The sequence below is a fragment of the Eumetopias jubatus genome, unplaced genomic scaffold (assembly GCF_037043125.1).
Source record: "Eumetopias jubatus isolate StellerSeaLion01/CBP00866 unplaced genomic scaffold, mEumJub1_p1.0 scaffold_17, whole genome shotgun sequence".
Classification (NCBI taxonomy): domain Eukaryota; kingdom Metazoa; phylum Chordata; class Mammalia; order Carnivora; family Otariidae; genus Eumetopias; species Eumetopias jubatus.
In genome coordinates, this window is record NW_028274823.1 from 72,211,608 (window position 1) to 72,230,332 (window position 18,725).

The window sequence follows — 18,725 nt, forward strand, 5'->3', positions numbered from 1 at the left end:
CACAGGTAGCTTTTTCAGCCCTAAACCGGTTTGTGAGTTGACTACAGCTTTGCACCTGTGTATTAAAGGAAAGAGTTGGTTTTTTTACATCCCCGTTTACCACTGGTTCTTTCATGATAACACTTTTGCCAATTTGTTCACATGAAAAATTAAAGCAATTGTGTGAGAGCTTTTTCTGCTTCTGAATTGGACAGAACCCTCCCTACTCTTGTGTGCATAGTCTGCTTTTCATGATGACCTGAACGTTTTCTTCCTATTTCAGGCTGTCCTTTTTTCAGCCACACTGCACAATACTCCCATCTAATGTGAGAGTGGTGCTCAAGAGATATTTGACGTACTCTTGATTGCAGCAAACATTGCAGCACTCATACCTACAGCATCCTACTCAATCTCAACTTCCAAGATGTGGAAGTGAAAGCTCCACCCCTTGTGTCTGTGGACTTGAAAGAAAGTCACGGCAATGAACAATTACAGTTGAGATAAGGCCAATGACTGAATCATGCACGGTATGTTGTGGGAGGAATAAGAAGGAGCACCTGATGTGTTTGGGGCTTCAGAGAAGGCTTTTAAGAGAAGGTGACACCTGAGCTGAGTTTTTGAGTTGTGACTCGAAGATGAGAGAGGAGAGGAAGGCTGGCCTAGGCATCCATGTAAGAAAGCCCCTCCTTTGCATGTTTGGAAGAACCAAGTAGTAAGGGTGGAATAAAGGACACGTGAGAAACAAAACCAAGGATGTAGGCAGAAGGTACTTCCTAAGGGGGTTTTATATATCAGGTTTATACACCCTTAAGGATAAAATCTTCACTTTCTAAGGGAACATTTCAGGATGATCAGATTTGTATTTTTGGAAGTCTAAGAAGACTAGGTTTCTGGAATGGTTATTTGTGTGGATAACCTTTACTTGAGTAGAGACTGTAGGAGAATCTCATTGGAGAAGGAATCTGACGCCAGAGCGTGGAGAGCAGCAGAACACCACTGCAGTAATTCAGAGAAGTGATGAAAGCCTGAAGCAATGGCAGTGAGCCTGGGGAGAGGGGAGATGGGTGAGTTTGTGTGATATTTAGGACAGTGGAAATGTCGTGGCTAAGGAAATGGAGGTGTCTGTGATTTGGCACGTGGGCGGATGTTGATGCCTTTTGCTGATAGGAAATCTGGGGAGAGGAACAGGTTTAGTCAGGGTAATATAATAATTTCAGTTTGGGATGTGTTCAGTGTGAGATGCCAGTGGTAAAATTAATGATTTTTAACTTATGGATTACTATGTTATGGACCAGATAACATCACAAGATGTGGTGGAGTCATCCAGATAGAGTAAAAAATATGGTACCAGAGCAAAAGAGGAAGGTCTGGCCTAAATATATGGATTCGTCAGACATCAGCCAGTAGATTCTATGTGAGGCCATAGGTCTGCCTGCAATCTTTCAATGAGACCACAGAATGAAAAGAAGACTGGGGATGGGGAATTACTGGTATACCCAGAACCCAAGCTATGGCTTCCTGTTAAAGTCTGAATGAAAAATCTGGACTCTTTACAATATCTTACAAGACTACATAATTGCTACCTCCCTGAATTTACTAATCTTGCACTATGGGCTTCAACCACACCAGCCTTCTGTTGTTCTCGGACAGTAAGCATGGTCTCTCAAGAGTGTTCACCGTTCCCTCTGAGTGGCATGCTGTTTTCCCGGAAATTTGCATCGCTTGTCTCCCCTTCCATCCCGCCCCTCCCTGGTTTTTTTTGAGGTCGCTGCTCAAATATCCCCTCTCAGAGAGGCCTTACCCAACCACTCGATCTAAAGCAGCTCTCCAGTCACTCCTTCTTGTTACTCTATTTCCTTTACATTCCCTTTCCAGTGTTGTGCTTACGGCAGTCTTGTACTGACTGTCAAAGCTGATTGTTCATTTGCCATGACGTCTGTGAGCCCATTGTTGGAACACAGACATTATTAAAAATTAAAAATTAAGTTTTATAAATTTACAGTTAAATAAATTTTGTTAAAAAGTAACAAATACTCAAAACTCAGCACTTCCTAATTATTTTACTAGATTTTACTATTATCTATGCCCTTGAGGTTATTTCTGTCTATGATACTGTAAGATGGAAATCCTATGGAATCATGGCTACTACACATCTCTCCCCAGCTCTGTGTTCAGTGAGGCCGTGTTGGTAGCTTGAAGTCTGCCACGGTGGGAGTGTAAATGCCACAGAAACTGGCGAATGCTATAAATTAGGGCTCTCGCACAGTTAAACACTCACCAGCATGCTACTGCTCGTATGCTTAAGTAAACTTGTTTATTTGTTGTCTGTCTTTCCTTAAGGGAGTGTAGGCTCTTTCAGTACACATTCTTTGTCTGCCTTGTTCATGCTTTATTCGCAGCCTGTGGAACAATGCCTGGTATGTGGTGGGCTCTCCATAACTATCTGTTGAATGAATGAATCCTCCAGAGCAGTCAAAAGGGAGGTACAAGGAGAAGCCTGTTTAGCTACAAATAAGGAGGGGCTGCTGTAAAAAGAGAGAGAAACAAAGGGGGGGATATAACCTAAACCTTTTTTGGGCTCCTCTTTGTATTGTGCTCCTAGATAAGTGGCCATGTAAATATATTTATTTTATGATGGTAAATACTTCTCCATCATGGCTTAGGGAAGACCAACGAATGAGTAGTTAACACTCAACCCTAGCTGCATGTAGGAATCATTGGGAGTACTTTTAAAAATCATTCTGATGCCCAGGTACCATTCACAGACCAAATTAATCAAGAATCTCTAGGGCCATCCGGATGGCTCAGTCTGTTAAGCGTCTGACTCTTTATCTCAGGTCTTGGTCTCAGGGTGTGGAGCTTACTTAAAAAAAAAAAAAAAAAAAATCTCTAGGGTGACCTGGGCATCAGTATATTTTTAAAGTGCCCAGGTTATTCTCATGTGCAGCCTGGGTTAAAAACTACTGGATTAGACATCAGGTTAGGACCGGATTGGGAGCAGTTTGAGCTTTAGTCTGTGAATATTGGGGAGCCATCAGCAGCAGGGTTCAGGAAGTGGCTGTAATTTATTTTTTCATTCTACAATGACTGAATTCTTACTAGGGAATATAAAAACATGTAAGACACAGACAAGAAGTTTATAATCTTGTAGGGGAGATAACAATCCAGGTTAATGAAGTATTTTAGATGCTGTTGGGAAAGGCTCAGTCAAGTCTCAAAGGAGAAGATGATCAATTCAGTCTCGGTTGAGGGGAGAGCTGGGAAATGGTACACAGAGGTAAACAGGAACTGTGGTTGATGGCTAAGTATTTCCAGGTGAACAGTGCGGAAGGCTCTCTCCCTCTTCGTGTGTGTGTGTGTGTGTGTGTGTGTGTGTGTGTGTGTGTGTGTACGTACCCGTATGTATACTTATTTGTAAGTATTTTATATATTCATATATATATGTAACCTGTTTATATATGCCCGTATATTGATATATATAGCATATATCTTCCCAGCTGATTCTGATCCTTTTCTCTTTCCACCCCAGGACCACTACGTGGAAAGTCTCTGAGTCCCCTTTTATCCCTAAAATTATATAATTTATGATAGTTTGTTGCATTGTACCAAGTCTGAGTCTATATATAAATTGTCTATTGTTTTACTAATGACAAATGTGAAATTTGAGAAGGTTCTTGAAACTTAGAAGCAGGAGTATGGTATGTTACAAGGACTGCAGCTTTACACCAGAATTCTAGCAGTTAGATTTTTTTCCGCATATATTCTCTATTTACGTGGGCATAAAAATGTGCATGTTTGCATACTTCACATGTTTTACATGCTACCCTTTTTATATTGAGACTCATAAATGCTCCCCTGTTTATATTCTCATTATGCCTAGTCATGTTCTCAGTTTAACATTCTGTATCTTTTTCCATTACTTCAACATTTAGTCATTCAATTATGCTATATTCCAAACGCAGCTCGATGTTGGGAAATGCAAAGAGGACATGTGTTTCCCACCTTCAAGATAATTGCATCTTAGGGAGATAGACATGCGAACGATTGCAGGGTTATGGCTACATACCCTAATAGAGGTAGGTAGTAGTTAAAGACATTCTAATGAGAAAGAGTGAATCCCTGTGGGTAGCTCAAGGAGGGTTTTCACAGCAGTAATGCCTGAGCAAGGATGACAGAGGAACAAAAAGACCTTCGGGGCCCAGAGATGAGCATGTGCTAAGGCCCAGAATCATGTCCACAGTGAATTGTATTAGGGGGAAATGCAAGTCACTTGGTATTGAGTAGACCTTGAGCATGGTGGCCAGTGAGTCTGGAGAGGGAGGGACGGGTCAGGTCAGAGAGTTCCTTGTATGATACCACAAGTGGCTTAGGTCTTAATTCTGAAGGAGGTGGGAATCCTGGAAGTATTTTAAGCAGGGAACAGTTTGGTCAGAATTGTGGTTTGAAAAGAGCACGTGGCCGCATGGAGGGTTGATTCAAAGGGGCAAGGAGACCAGTGAGGGCGCTATGGTGATAAAGTGCACAGGCTGGACCTGTGACTGAGGAGGAGTCCTGCTACATCCTTAAAGTCCACCTGGACAGGATTAGATGGATCGCGGGTGAGGGTGTGGGGGGAGGCAGATAGGATAAGGCAGAGGGATGTATGTGGCATGGCGGTTGTTGAGATTTCTGGGAAATCATCAGGTTGTAGGATTGTGCAGAGGAGAAATGAGTTCAATTTGGGAAAGGCCATAGGTGAAGTATTTGCAAATAAATGTGTCTATCAGGAGCTCCCATGGGCAAAGAAAACAGAGCAGGAGTTTCAGTGGCGTGTATAATTAGTATCTAAAGCCAGTTGAGTAGGTGTGAGGACTCAGCACAGTGTATGAAGTGTATGAAGATAAGAGGGCTGGAGATGTTAACATTTAAGGGAAGTGGGAGGACAGAAGGCATATTTTAGTTTTGGGAGGAAGTTTTCCCTTCAGGTTGAGAATCGCGGGTTTAGAGCAATGAGATGGATCTTCTGCTATGACAAGAGTCATGAATTAAAAACCAAAGTAGGAAAATTTCAGGATGGTTGGAGGTGGAGAAAGGAGGGAGCCCTTGAGGATGGTGTCAGGCTGGAGGGAGGTCTAGGAAGATGAAGACTAGAAAGAGACCAGGGTTTAATGATTTAAGTTCGAAAGAAATAATAATGTGTGTTGCATTTTCTCATAATAGCAGTGCATGAAACATAATTCACATGTCCATTATTAAAAATAATACGGTGGAAGAAACTTAAATGAAAGGGAAGTGTTTATAACATGAAGTGGAAAAATCAGGTGGCAAATCAAAATGTATGTATGTTAGGGGAAGGAATGTGTCTACCTGCCCAGAAAAAAAAGCATTCACTAAAATGGACCCCACCCCACCCCACCCCACCCCTGCCCCGAGTCATTGGACAACAGATAATTTTAATTTTCTTCTGTGTGCTTTACTGTATTTTCCAGATTTTTATAATGAACATATAGCACTTTGGTAATTAGAAAAAAAAAATTTTTTTTTGGCTTTAGAACATTTTATTAGAATCTTTTTGACAAAACCCTATACCCGTTTAAGATACAGTAAAGAAGTAAAAGTGACCTAATTGCTATTTAAGTGCCCCAGACTCTCTAAGCGTTTTTTCCCCCGTAAGTTGACCGCTGCCTCCACAGGTCAATTCAGGAAAGATGGAAGTGCCTAGGGTCTGCCGGGTAGAAGACAGCCTTGTGTTGGCAAAACCCGCGGTAGCCAGGGAGAAGGGATGCGGCTCTTGGCTTCTCATCACAGCCCGGAGATGGAAGGGAGCCATGCATTACCAGGCACCCCTGCCATCTCAGCAGCACTTCTCGAGGAGGGTAAAGGCCAAACCTCAGCCCTTCGGTCACCAGGGAAAAAAAAGTATTTGAGGAAGTTGCTTCCACTAAAATGTTTTTAAACAATATGTAATACAGGAAAATGCTCGTAACATATTTGAAAAGGCAAGATAAACTATATTTGGTATGGTCCACATTTTGAATAAAAGCCATGTATTTGTGTAGCTGTGAATGAAAAAAAAATAAGGAAACTAGGAAGTGGTAAAGAGTAGTTATTCCTGGGGTATAAAATTGTGGGCAATTTATGTTTACTTGTATGTTTCCACGTTTCCAAACTTTCCATAGTTAACATGGTGAGTAGTGTAGGATAGAGGTTAGGAGCAAGTTCTGTGAAGCCATAAGGCTCGAGTTTGAATCATGCCTCTGTCCTTTGCAGAGTGGAACGCTGAGTGAGTTATTTTGGTTCTCCATGCCTTGGTTTTCCCATTGTGGAGGATCATTCCCATATTAAGGAAGCATGCCTTGGAATAGTGCCTGACCTTTAGGAAACAACTGTACGTGTTAGCTGTAATTATCATTTTTACTATTATTACTTTTATAATCAGAAAAACAAAATTTTAAGAATTAACAATCAGTAGTCATTGGTAGCCTGATAAACAGCGGTTTCAGGGACTGGTTGGATGGAAGCTGAACTGCAGGGAGTCAAAGGGGGTAAGAAAGTAGTCATAGCAAGACAGACTGCTCGCCAATAGCTTCTGTGGGAGCACTTTTTTCTTAAGTGAATTTTCCTTTTGCACCCATTTCCATTTGCACCCATGTATTTTTATTTGATTTGACATAATTTAGAATTTCTATTGTATGCTTTAATTTTTAAAGCTACGTAGAAGAGGCAGACAAATTTATCAATGTGCTTGATAAAATTGGTCAGATAAAATTGATTGCAAAGTTGATCAGATGATTCTAGAGCTTAATGACTCAATCTTTGCTATCTTTGTTAACTTTCCCAGAGGGGTACTGGCTTTACAAAGATAGCAAGCAGAAATAATAAAATATTATACTTCAATATCCATTTTTTGGACCCCAGCTATCATTACGTTTCCTTTTCTTGGTATAGGAAGACCTATTGTCCGTTCACTCTGCTCTTGTTCGTATGTCCTAGCATAAAAATGTTGGCAAAGATGAAACCTTACCAGTGTAGTCTCTCATCTGTCCTAATTTACTTTACAGTATGTGCATTACTTTCTTTCGTTTGCCTTACCCACAGAAGGAGCTCAAAAAATGGGATGAATTTGAAGATATTTTAGAGGAGAGGAGGCATGTCAGTGACTTGAAATTTGCAATGAAATGCTACACACCTCTTGTCTATAAGGGAATTACTCCTTGCAAGCCAAGTGATATTAAATCTAGTGTTCTCAATTCTGAAGAAGTTCATTATGTCATTAAACAGGTAAGTGATTCCCTCTTCACCCAAAACCAGATTTGTTCATTGTCAACAAGGAACAGCACAGGTCCACTTATACATAGATTTTTTTTTCAGTAAGTACAGTACAGTACTGTAAATATGTTTTCCTTATAGTTTTCTTAAAAAGGCTTTCTCTAGCTTATTTTACTGTGAGAATACAGTCTATAATGCATGTAACGTTGAAAATACCTGTAAACCAACTGTTTATGTTATCCGTAAGGTTATCAGTCAGCGGTAGGCCATTAGTCAAGTTTTGGGGAGCCAAAAGTTACATGTGGATTTTCAACCACCTAGGGGGTTGGCACCCAGCCCCCACGTTGTTCAAGGGTCAACTGTAGTCTGACAGGGAACAATGACAGTTGTACAGTCAATTACAATGAAATAAGATACAAGACATGCTAGTGGGAGCCCAGTGTACAGGGGCAGTAATCATAGGGCAAATAATTTTGTGTAGGGAATTAGAAGGGTGATTTTTTTTTTTTTTTCTTAATGATGCCTAAAAGATGGTTAGGGGTTTTCCAGGTGAAGTGGGTGAAGAAGTATTCCTAGCAGAGCAAATAACTTTTTGCCCATGGTTAAATCGCACTGCACATTAAAATTGCTAGAGAAACTTTCAAGAATCCCTGTGCATAGATCTCACCCCCATATGAATTAGAATGTCAGGGAAGGAGCCAGACATCCTAGGAGTAGTTTTTAAAGAAGCCCAGTCGAGGGGCGGCACCTGGGTGGCTCATTTGGTTAAGCGTCCAACTCTTGGTTTTGGCTCAGGTCAGGATCTCAGGGTCGTGAGATCGAGCCCCTTGTTGGGCTCCATGCTGGGTGTGCACCTGCTTAAGATTCTTTCTCCCTCTACCCCACCCCCGTTCACATTCTGTCTCTCAAGAAGAAAAAAAAGGAGCAGCAGCCCAGTTGGTTCCAAAGTATAGCAAAGTTTGGGAGCCACCAGTATATTTTAGCAACTAGAGAACATGCATGGTCACAGTACTAGGAGCAGTTCGGTATGACCAGACCAGAGAGAGCAAAGAGGGGGTAAAATGGTAGGAATTTAGAGACAGGGGCCACATCACAAAGGGTGTTATAAACCATTCAGAGGGGCCACCTGGGTGGCTCAGTCAGTTAAGCATCTGACTTCAGCTTGGGTCATGATCTCAGGGTTTTGAGATCAAGCCCCAAGTTGGGCTCCCCGCTCAGTGGGGAGTCTGCTGGAGATTCTCTCTTCCCCTCTCTCTCTCTCCCTCTGCCCTCCCCCTACTCATGCTCGCTCGCTCGCTCTCTCTAAAAATAAATAATAAATAAATCTTATAAACCATCCAGAGGAATTAGATTTTATCCTACGTACAGTGCAAAGCCATTGAAAGGTTTTAGGTTGGAGTGTGGTGTGATCAGTTAATGTTTTAGAAACACCATTCTGCCACAAGTGGAGACAGGAAGTCTGGTCATGATGCTCTTCCAGTAACCCTTTTGTGGGATCACAGTTGCCTAGACTGTGGTTGTAGAAACAGAGATGGACAGATTTAAGAAATTTAAGAGGTAGGGGTGCCTGGGTGGCTCAGTCCGTTGTGTCCGAGTCTAGATTTTGGCTCAGGTCATGATCTTAGGAACCTGAGATTGAGCCCTGAGTCAGGCTCCGTGCTGAGCATGGAGCTCCGTGCTGAGCTTAAGATTCTCCCTCTGCCCCTCCCTCCTCCTCTCTCACTCCCTCTCAAAACAGAAAGAAAAATTTCAGAGGTGGAGTAGACCTTATTTATGATCAGTTGGGTGAATGACAGGAAGGAAAAGAGAGGATGACAGAAGCATTCACTGAGATAGGGAACTTAGGAGAGGGAATGGGCTTGAGAGAAAAGCTAAGGTCTGTTTTGGACATGTCATTTGAAGACATCAGATAGAGGTATTCAGTGGGCACGATTCCAGCTTCCTCATGGCCGGCCCTCCCTGTCACATTGTCCAGGCGTTCCCAGGCTTTGAGATTTACCTGTAGAGACTGTGCTCCTTTGACTTTTTTTTAAGATTTATTTATTTGAGACAGAGAGTGAGCAAGAGAGAGAGCGCGCACACGAGCAGGGGCAGAGGTAGAGGGAGAAGCAGGCTCCTCGCTGAGCAGGGAGCCCGATGCGGGCTTGGCTCCATCCCAGGACCCCGGGATCACGACCTGATCCGAGGGCAGACGCTTCACTAACTGAGCCACCCAGGCGCTCCTGTCTATTTTCTTCTGATTTGAATGAACGTATGACCTATGCTCACCCTTTTGGTTTAATCTGTCTGTCATGATTTGTCTTGGGGAAACTATTAGTCCTCTCTGAGTGGGCCTATTTCATAAGTGAAGTAAAGTTTCCTCATCAATTAGAAGCTAAAGACAGTGGTTCTCAATACTGGCTCTTTGTTAGGATCACCTGGAGAACTTTTACAGAAAGTTAACTATTATTTTCCACTGGTATGAAGGCTAAATTTTTTAGCCTTGAAGGCTATGAAGGCAAAAACTCCATGAAGGCAAAAATTTTTATCTCCCTTATGACTCTCTTTTTTTTCTGTATTCTATATTTTTATCTTTTTTTTGCTGTATTCCTAGTGCCTAACACATAGTACACATTCAATAAATATTTCTCGAATGAATGAATGAAAAAAAAATGCTTTTGTCCTGTCCACCGAGATTCCGATGTAATTGGTCTGGAATAGGACCCAGGCATCTCTTTCTTCTTCTTTTTTCTTTTTTAAAAGCTCCCCAAGTAATTCTAATACACAGCCAGGTTAAGTATGACTGATATAAGCCAGTGTTTCTCACACTTGGCTGTGCTGCTGAGAAAAAAAAAATCACTTAATGTAAGTAAATTGGAATTGTTCTAAACTCAGGATTATGCAACACAGCTGGGCCCTCAGTGTTACCCAAGAATTCCTTGTTTCCTCAGGGAACTCTCTCCCGGTCTCCAAAATGGAAGTATCAGTGTCAGCCCTATTCTTTCTGAGCCTCCAACCTCCGTCCCTTACCCTCAACAGGTGACATTTCTTCCTACTTCATAAAGACAGTGTAAACCATTATGTGACAACTCCCAACTTCCTGTGACCCAGCTACTAATTTACCTGCATCTGTACCCTCATTCTCTTCTTCCCTCCTGTTAAAAAGGGACAGGGAGCCCTTTCTCCTGTTGGAGTGCAATCCCTCCCCTACTCCTTTGCTCTGAACTTCACCTGCTCCGTCCTCCTCAGGGACTTTGCTCTATTGTCTGTCCCCTCAAATGTCTTCAACTTCTTCCTCTTCATTAGCTCTTTACCATCATCACTGAACTCGTTCAGTCCTCTTCCAGCTGAAATCAGCCTTGTTTGGGCATATTCCTTCTCTCCTTATGACTCAGCACTTCCTTTCTCACTTGTACTCTCCTCCTGGAAGAAGTCAGCTGTGTTTGCCGTACTTGGGTCTGTACTTTCTCACCCCCCATGTATACACAGCTCACTGGGATCCAGTTTCCAACCCGCTGTAATTGCTCTTTCCAAGACTGTGAATGACTCCTTCCTGATGGCTAAAATCAACCTTGTTGACATCCTTCGTGGCCTTTGGCACACTCTCCCTCCTTTTTTTCTGTGATACCATATTTTCTCCCCCTTACCCACCAAATCTTTTTTTTTTTTTAAGATTTTATTTTTAAGTAAATTACTACACCCAGTGTGGGGCTCGAAGCCACAGTCCCGAGATCAAGAGTCGCATGCTTCAACTGAACCAGCCAGGTGCCCCGCTCCACCACCACCACCAAATCTTTTTGATCATTCCTCAGTTGTCTATATGGGCTTCTTTTCCTTTGCCTGTCTCTTTAAATGCTGCTATTCCTCAGGATTTTGTTCTAATCCCTTCTTATTCTACCTACTCACTGGGCAGTTTTATTTATCATCAGATTCCTTAAATGCTGATGTCTCCCTATTATATTATTAAATAATATGTTATAAATAACAATATATAGTAAATAATAATTGGTATCTGTTGCTTCAACCCAGATCTCTTTTGAATTTCATGCATATATTTTTGTCTACTGGAATACCTACTTGGAAAACCCAAAAGCATCTCACATTCAGGAGCTCTTTGGCCCCCCCACCCCCAGCACTTGTACCATGCACAACCCCCCCACCCAGTTCTGCATATCTCCAAGAGCGGCCCCTCCACATGCCCGCTGCTCAGACCAGAAATCCAGATGCCGTCTTGGGCTTCTCGCTTGCCCTTCCTACGCTGCCCTCCTCGGTAGCTCCTGTCTCTTCTAGTTCTGCTGTCACCTCAGGCTGCCTTTGTCCCACCGAACATGCAGGGCAGCCAGTGAAAGGCTGCGGCCCAGGAAGGATGAGATTAGTTCTGCGTTTAAGATACCGCTCAGGGGCACCTGGGGGGCTCAGTCAGTGAAGCATCTGCTCGGGTCAGGATCCCTGGGATCAAGCCCCACATCCAAGCTTCTCCCTCTCTCTCTGCCCCTCCCCCTGCTCATGCTCTCTCTCTCTCTCTCTCTCTCTCTCAAATAAATAAATAAAACCTTAAAAAAAAAAAGAAACCACTCAGGTTCGTGATGTGGAGAACAGACTGACCAAGGGACAACACTGGAACAAGGAGTTTATAAAGCTATTCATCTTCTAATCTTATCTTAGGTTTCCAGGAAGAAGGATCTGGAAGGACAGACATATCTGTTGGGCAAACAAGAAGTCCCGTTGCACAAAATGAGAGATCAGGTCATTCTCTGCTTCTGTGTTCTCCTCCAGTCCTGGAGAAGACCGTTCCTTCTGAACAGACCAGCCTGCTCACCTGTGTTCTTCATCTGCCCAATTCCTTCAGGTCCCCAGGGGGCTTGTCTGTCCTCTTCAGCCTTCTGCACGGGCCCAGCTGGGCATCAGCACCTCCCGGTGGGGGCCTGCTCAGTCATGGATTCGTTCTTTTTAATGCTCCACGTCTCTCTCCCTTCTCATCCCAGCTTCTCAAAGGTGTGGTGTGTCCTTCCCCGTGCACCTCCTGCTTTGAGCAGGCGGCTGCGTTTGAGCCAGTAGAGCTTACTGGGGCTCTCCCCGTGGCCCAGTCGAAGGGGTCCCTTCAGTCTTCACTGTATCTTGACTGTGTCAGTTTTTGTCGGACACTCTCTCCTGCAGGACCTCTCGTACCTTGACATTTATGGCATCACACAGTCGGGTTCTCTTATCATCTTCCTTGTTAATGTCTTGACGAGTTCCTCCATCCGCCGGTCAGTGTTCCTTAAGGTTGAACCCTCAGCCTCTTACCTCCATCCCTGCAGTCTCCCTGGTCTGTTTTACCCACTCTGTCATTTCCGTTTGCATCTGTAGTCTGGTGGTGCCCAAACAGGACCTCTAGCCCTGGCTAGGTAATCGCGGTTCAGACTCTTATCTCCAGTTGTCCTTCTCCCTGCAGGCCCTCTCCCTTATATGGCTCCGAACACCTCAAAATCAGTGTACCTGCCTTCTCAGCCCCTGCACCGCACTGCCTTCTACCCCTGCTCTCTACCGCCAATTCCAGGACGGCCCCACCATGCATTCTGTTGCCCGAAACAGCTGAGCACTCACGCCCCGTCCCCTTCCCCTCGGCACCTGTTATTGCCTTTCTGGGGGCCTTTTCTGTCTCCAGCCTGAACTATTTTGATGGTTTTCCAAGTGTACTCCCTTTTCCTAGGCTTGTGTCCTGAAATCCATCCTTACCACCAGTCCATTGATTCCTCTATTTCCCTGCAAAAGATAAAATATGGAGCTAGGGAGAGGAGGATTATCCATTTGTGAAGGTACCAAGTGCCACTGAATTGTTTAGTTTGAAATGGCTAATTTTATGCAATGTTAATTTCTTATTTTTAAATTTTTTTTATTTTTAAAAGAGAATTATTTTTAAAATTATTTTTATTTTTTTATTTTTATTATTTTTAAATTTTTTTTTTTTTTTTTTAAAGAGAAGCTTCATGTAATTTAGGAAGTTGGGACTCTAGCATCCTACCCTCTCATCTTCTGGGCCTCATCCTAAAGCATCACATTCTCCTCTGCAAAGGATAAATATTATTTATCACATAGATGCCATTCTTTTTCAACGTGCTTGCTTAAGGGGTCAAATTAGAATTCCCTGAGGACAGACACTGACTTATTCATCCCCATCCCCAGGCCTAGCACACAGCCAACATTTTGTTCTCTTTACAAAGAGATGTGGTACGCCTTCGGAATAAAGAGAGTTCCAGTGTGAGGTCATTGAGTTCACTAGTTATCCTTTGATACTTTGGAGAGTTTTGTCCCAGTAACCTGTATCTCTGATATAGTCTGAATGGTTACTTCAACATAATCTTGTATTTTTACTTTGTATATTACTTTGTAGTAGCATGGAGCAAGCAGATGAAGTGCTGCAGCAATCTGCTGAAAGAAACTGCCAAATATCTATGCTAGCACACTAGTTCCTGGGCAACAACTTATTTTAGAGAATTTGGCTGTAAGCCTATTAACAAATCAAATGGAAAGGTGAGATGCTATCCTAGAGAGCCTATTCTCTTTCTTTTTGAATTTCCAGTCATTGAAGTTGTCTAAATAGGATCATTTATCTATTTATGTTGGAAGATAAATTATGTCAATTTAAATGAGAAAGAAAATGTAACATTTTTGAGCTGCCCGTCCATTTGGAACTAGTCATAGCAGTTTGAGTGAATAGAGTTCTGGCTTTTCTTCAGAGTCGTACCCCTGTTTCCCCTTTCTTTCTAGCTTTCCAAGGAATCCCTTCAATCTGTCGATGTCCTCCAAGAGGAAGTTTGTGAGATTTTGGATGAAATGAGCCACAAACTGCGTCTGGGAGCCATCCGGTTTTTTGCCTTTGCCCTGAGCAAAATATTTAAACAAATTTTCTCCAAGGTGTGTGTAAATGAAGAAGGTATTCAGAAAGTGAGTACTGCTTGTTTAAAAACAACCTCTTCTACCCCTCACGATTTAATCAACTCCAAGACCTCTCATTCTGCACTAAAAGAGCAGGCCCTCGTCAGCAGGCGTCCAGGCTGCTTTGCTTCTCTGGAGGGTGATGTTTTTTGCTTTCAGACCTACAGACCTCAGACTAATTCACTTAGTCAGGTAAGACTTACAGACAAACTTCATGCCAGATGTCCGCAAAGCTACAGAAGTAATGCCAAGAATTTCTGCATATGATCCACCTGGGTCCCCTTACAACATTTCCTTTATCCTCTCCTCAATACTCTGCTGTGTTTTTCCCATAAACAAGGACATTCCCTTATGGTGCAATTATCAAAATAAGCAAATTGACATCGATACAGCACTAACACACAGTAATGCAGACCTCATTCGTATCTCGTCGATCACCCCGGTTATATCTTGTGTAGCAAAAGAAATCCTACATCATGTGTTACATTCAGCTTCCGTATCTCTTTAGACTCTTTTAATCTGGAACAATTCCTTAGTCTTTGTGTTTCTTTTTTTTTTTTTTTTTAAGATTTTATTTATTTATCCATAAGAGGCAGAGGGAGAAGCAGGCTCCCCGCTGAGCAGGGAGCCCGAGGCGGGACTCGATCCCAGGACCCTGGGATCATGACCTGAGCCGAAGGCAGACACGTAACCATCTGAGCCACCCAGGTGCACAGTCTTTGTGTTTCATACTAGTTTTGAGAAAAAAAAACAAAAAACAAAAAAACGGACCAGTCATTTTATAGCATGTCTTGATTTGGATTTGAGTGTTGTTTTCTCAGGATTAGACTCACAGTTGTGGGGCTTGGGCAGGAGACAACATTGTATTCTTCTCAGTGCAACAGATCGAGGAGCTCATGGTGGCTGTCTGCCCCCTTACTGGTAGAGTTCACTTTCATCATGTGGTATCAGCCGGGTTCCTCCACTGTAAAATTACCCTATTTCCCTTGGTAAAGAATAAGTATCGTGTGGAGAGATACTCTAAGGATGTTTCAGGGTCCTGGTTTCCAGCATAGTCTCCTCCACAAGTTTTCACATTGACTGATGATTTTTGCCTGAACCAGTTATTACTCAGATGATTGCCAAATGGTGATTTTTCTAATTCCATCACTCAGGAGTGATTTAACAGGCGTGTTATAGTCTGCTTTCTTCTGGAAGGAAGAGCTTTTCCTATTTTTATTCATTTTTTATTTTTAATATTGTTTTTACCCTTACTAAGAAGCTCTTACCTCCATTGGCCTTCTACATGTTTTTTAATGTTTTATTCAGTCATTTATTTTACTTTCATATATTTCTTCTGTTTTCCTCCAATGACTATTCTCTAGTTTGCTGAGTTACTCTCTGGCTCTCTCTCAAGAGAGCCAGAGAGCCCCCCTTGCGGGGGGGGGGGGCCTGGGTGGCTCAGTCAGTTGAACATCCAACTCTTGGTTTCGACTGGGGTCATGATCTCATGGGTCATGAGATTAAGCCCTGCGTCGGGCTCCATGCTCATTAGGGAGTCTGCTTGAGATTCTTTCCCTCTGCCCACGCCCCCATGCATGCTCATGCACTCTCTCACTCTCTCAAAGAAATAAATAAATCTTAAAAAATAAAAATGTTTGATACAGCCATCGAGAGAATGTTGACTGGCCACGTCTTCTTAACTGATCACACATTACCTTGCCTTGGTGAATTATATTTAGATTTTTTAAAAACAGATAACACATTGATCCAGGTGAATATTTTTGAGGCTGATAGCCTATGGAATATATCTGGAAGCTCAGATTCCTTCTAAGGGCACCCATTCTTCCTGGCGGCAAGTCCAGTGTATAAATAGAGAAATACCATACCTCGCATTTGTCCAATTTGTTTTTATTAATCTACCTGAGAGACACTTTGTTCTCTCTTACTGCACACAACCAGTCTAGCGCATTGGATAACAGCTGACTTTTTAATTCAGACTCAGTTCAGTTCCATCTGCAGCTTGGCCGTCGATCAGATGCGTGACCCATGTCGCAAATGAGGAACCTAATGCTTAGGCCTTATTTACAAATATGTCGTATTAAACAATGCACGTAAAATGCTTAGTATGTAAAATGCTTAATAGGGTGCCCAGCTAATATGTTGGTGATCATCCCTGTTATTATTAGGATCTATAAAATGTACATTTTTAATCTTGCATTATGTGAGGTTAACTAAAACTCTGAGATAAGTTTTCTGTGTGTAGTAGGGGAGGCAGGAAGACATTATTATCCTTAGTACTCCCTCTGTACATATACCCATTCTTCCATTTTCTGATGTGACATGTGATTTTAATAATAGGAAAACAGAAAGTATTCAAACCGTAACATTTCTTTTAAAGCTACAACGAGCCATCCAAGAGCACCCCGTTGTCCTGCTGCCCAGTCATCGAAGCTACATTGACTTTCTGATGTTGTCTTTTCTCTTATACAACTATGATTTACCGGTACCAGTCATAGCTGCAGGAACAGGTACGTATTGTTTTGTTTTAATTATAAAAATGAAAATAGTCACTGAAACAATTTTCGCAGTGATTGAGGTACTTGAAGATGAGGATGCAGACCCCCTCCCCCTCCTGCCATCTGACCCCGGTGTCCGGTAGTTGGGGTTAAGTCTCTCTGTGCCGTCCTCACTGCAGACGGAAACAAGAATGTGTGCACAGGGGCGTTTCGGTTTAGGTTTGAAAAATGAGATGCCACCATATGTATGACCTGCCTTTGCTTTTTTTATCTGATAATTTATCAGTGGTTTATCTCTAAGGTCAGTAAAAATTTTTTTACATATTTTTTAATTATGGTAAAAGACACAAAACATAAAATTTACCGCCGTAACCGTCTTTAAGTCCGTAGTTCAGTGGTATTAAATACATTCACATTGTTGCGCATCCCTCACCACCTTCCGTCCACAGAACTCCACCCACTTTTCATCTCGGCAGACCTGAAATTCTGTCCCCATTCAACACTAACTCCTCATTCTGGTCTCCCGCCGGCTGCTGGCCACCACCATTCTACTTTCTGTCTGTAGGAATTTGGCTCCTCTAGATACCTCATATGCGTGGAATCCTACAGGATTTGTCCTTTCATGACTGGTTTCTTTCACTCAGCATCATGTCCTCAGGGTCCATTCATGTTGCACCATGTTTCAGAATTTTCTTCCTAAAGGCCGAATCCTATTTGATTGGACGTATAGAGCACATGTTGTTTATCCATTGTTCTGTCCATGGACGCTTGGGTTGCTTCCACCTTTTGGCTATTGTGAATAATACTGCTATGACCATAGGTGTACAAACATCTGCTTGAGTCTCTGCAGATGTTTGAGTCTTCCGGGTATATTGCCAGAAGTAGAATTGCTGGATTATGTGCTAATTTTTTAAAAATTTTTTGAAGACCATATTGTCTTCCATAGTGGCTGCACCATTTTACATCCCATCAGCACAGTACACAATGGTCCAGTTTCTCTGCATCCAACATTTATTTTCTTGTAGTTTTTGTTTTTTTAAGATTTTATTTATTTGTCAGAACACGAACGGGGAGTGGCAGACAGAGGGAGAAGCGGGCTCCCTGCTGAGCAAGGAGCCCAATGCAGGACTCAATCCCAGGACCCTGGGATCATGACCTGAGCCAAAGGCAGACACCTAACCAACTGAGTCACCTAGGCATTCCTGGGGTTTTCTTGTTTTGCTTTTCTGTTTTTTAATAATAGCCATCCTAATGGGTAGGGCGTGGTATCTCAGTGTGATTTTGATTTGCATTTCCCTGGTGACTAACATTGTTGATCATCTTTTCATGTACTTTTTGACCATTTCTGTATCTTTTTTGGAAGACTATCTATTCAAGTCTTTTGCCTATTTTTGAATTGGGTTTTTTGTTGTTGTTCTTCAGTTGTAGGAGTTCTTTATATATTATCGATAATAACCCCTTACCAGATACATGATCTGCAAATATTTTTTCCCTTCTCACATCAAATTTCTCCCAAAGTTGACTTTGCACTCTATCAATGGATCCTTTGATGCACAGAAGCTTTTCATTGTGATATAGCCCAATTTCTTTGTCAGTTTCTTTTGTTCTCTGTGCGTTCAGTGTCCTATCCAGGAAATCATTGCCACATTTAATATCATGAAGTTTTACCTCTGTGTTTTCCTCTAAGAATTTTATAGTTTTAGGTCTTACATTTAGGCCTTTGATCCATTTCGAGTTAATTTGGATACAGTGTAAGATGAAGGCCCAACTTCATATCTAACATTATAATATTCAGCAGGGTAGGTGAATATTACGGCCAACCGTAATTCGGTGGTTTTGTGGTTGCAGTTTTACAATATATTCTCATATTGGTGCTTTTATTTCTGGAGGACTGATTCCTAAAAGCAGGATTGCTAACGCAAATCACTGTTTATCTTCTCCCTTTGGAGGGAGCCAGCAAAGTTGGGATTCAGGCGTACACCTTGGTTAATAAATGCAGTAAAGAGTGAGGTAAAAATTGCCAGGGACTTAAGTACTTTAAAAGCATTTTCATCTGTCCAGACATGTGAGCATTGAAAATTAAGGAAAATGGAAAAAAGGAGG

General features: G+C 42.2%; 1 protein-coding gene across 5 annotated transcripts in view; it reads left to right on the top strand.

Annotated features, from left to right (window-relative positions):
* GNPAT (glyceronephosphate O-acyltransferase) overlaps nt 1–18,725 on the top strand; it is a 33,788-nt gene that overhangs the window by 1,501 nt on the left and 13,562 nt on the right. The window contains exons 2-5 of one of the 5 annotated variants that reach the window (XM_028104504.2): nt 6,229–6,346; nt 7,057–7,239; nt 13,957–14,133; nt 16,505–16,634. In XM_028104504.2, the coding sequence (XP_027960305.1) occupies nt 7,132–7,239; nt 13,957–14,133; nt 16,505–16,634 (415 nt within the window). In that variant the 5' untranslated portion in view covers nt 6,229–6,346; nt 7,057–7,131. Of the gene's footprint in view, nt 1–6,228; nt 6,347–7,056; nt 7,240–13,579; nt 13,720–13,956; nt 14,134–16,504; nt 16,635–18,725 lie in introns of those variants that run through there. The other 4 variants (XM_028104506.2, XM_028104502.2, XM_028104501.2 and 1 more) reach the window with 4 other exon arrangements.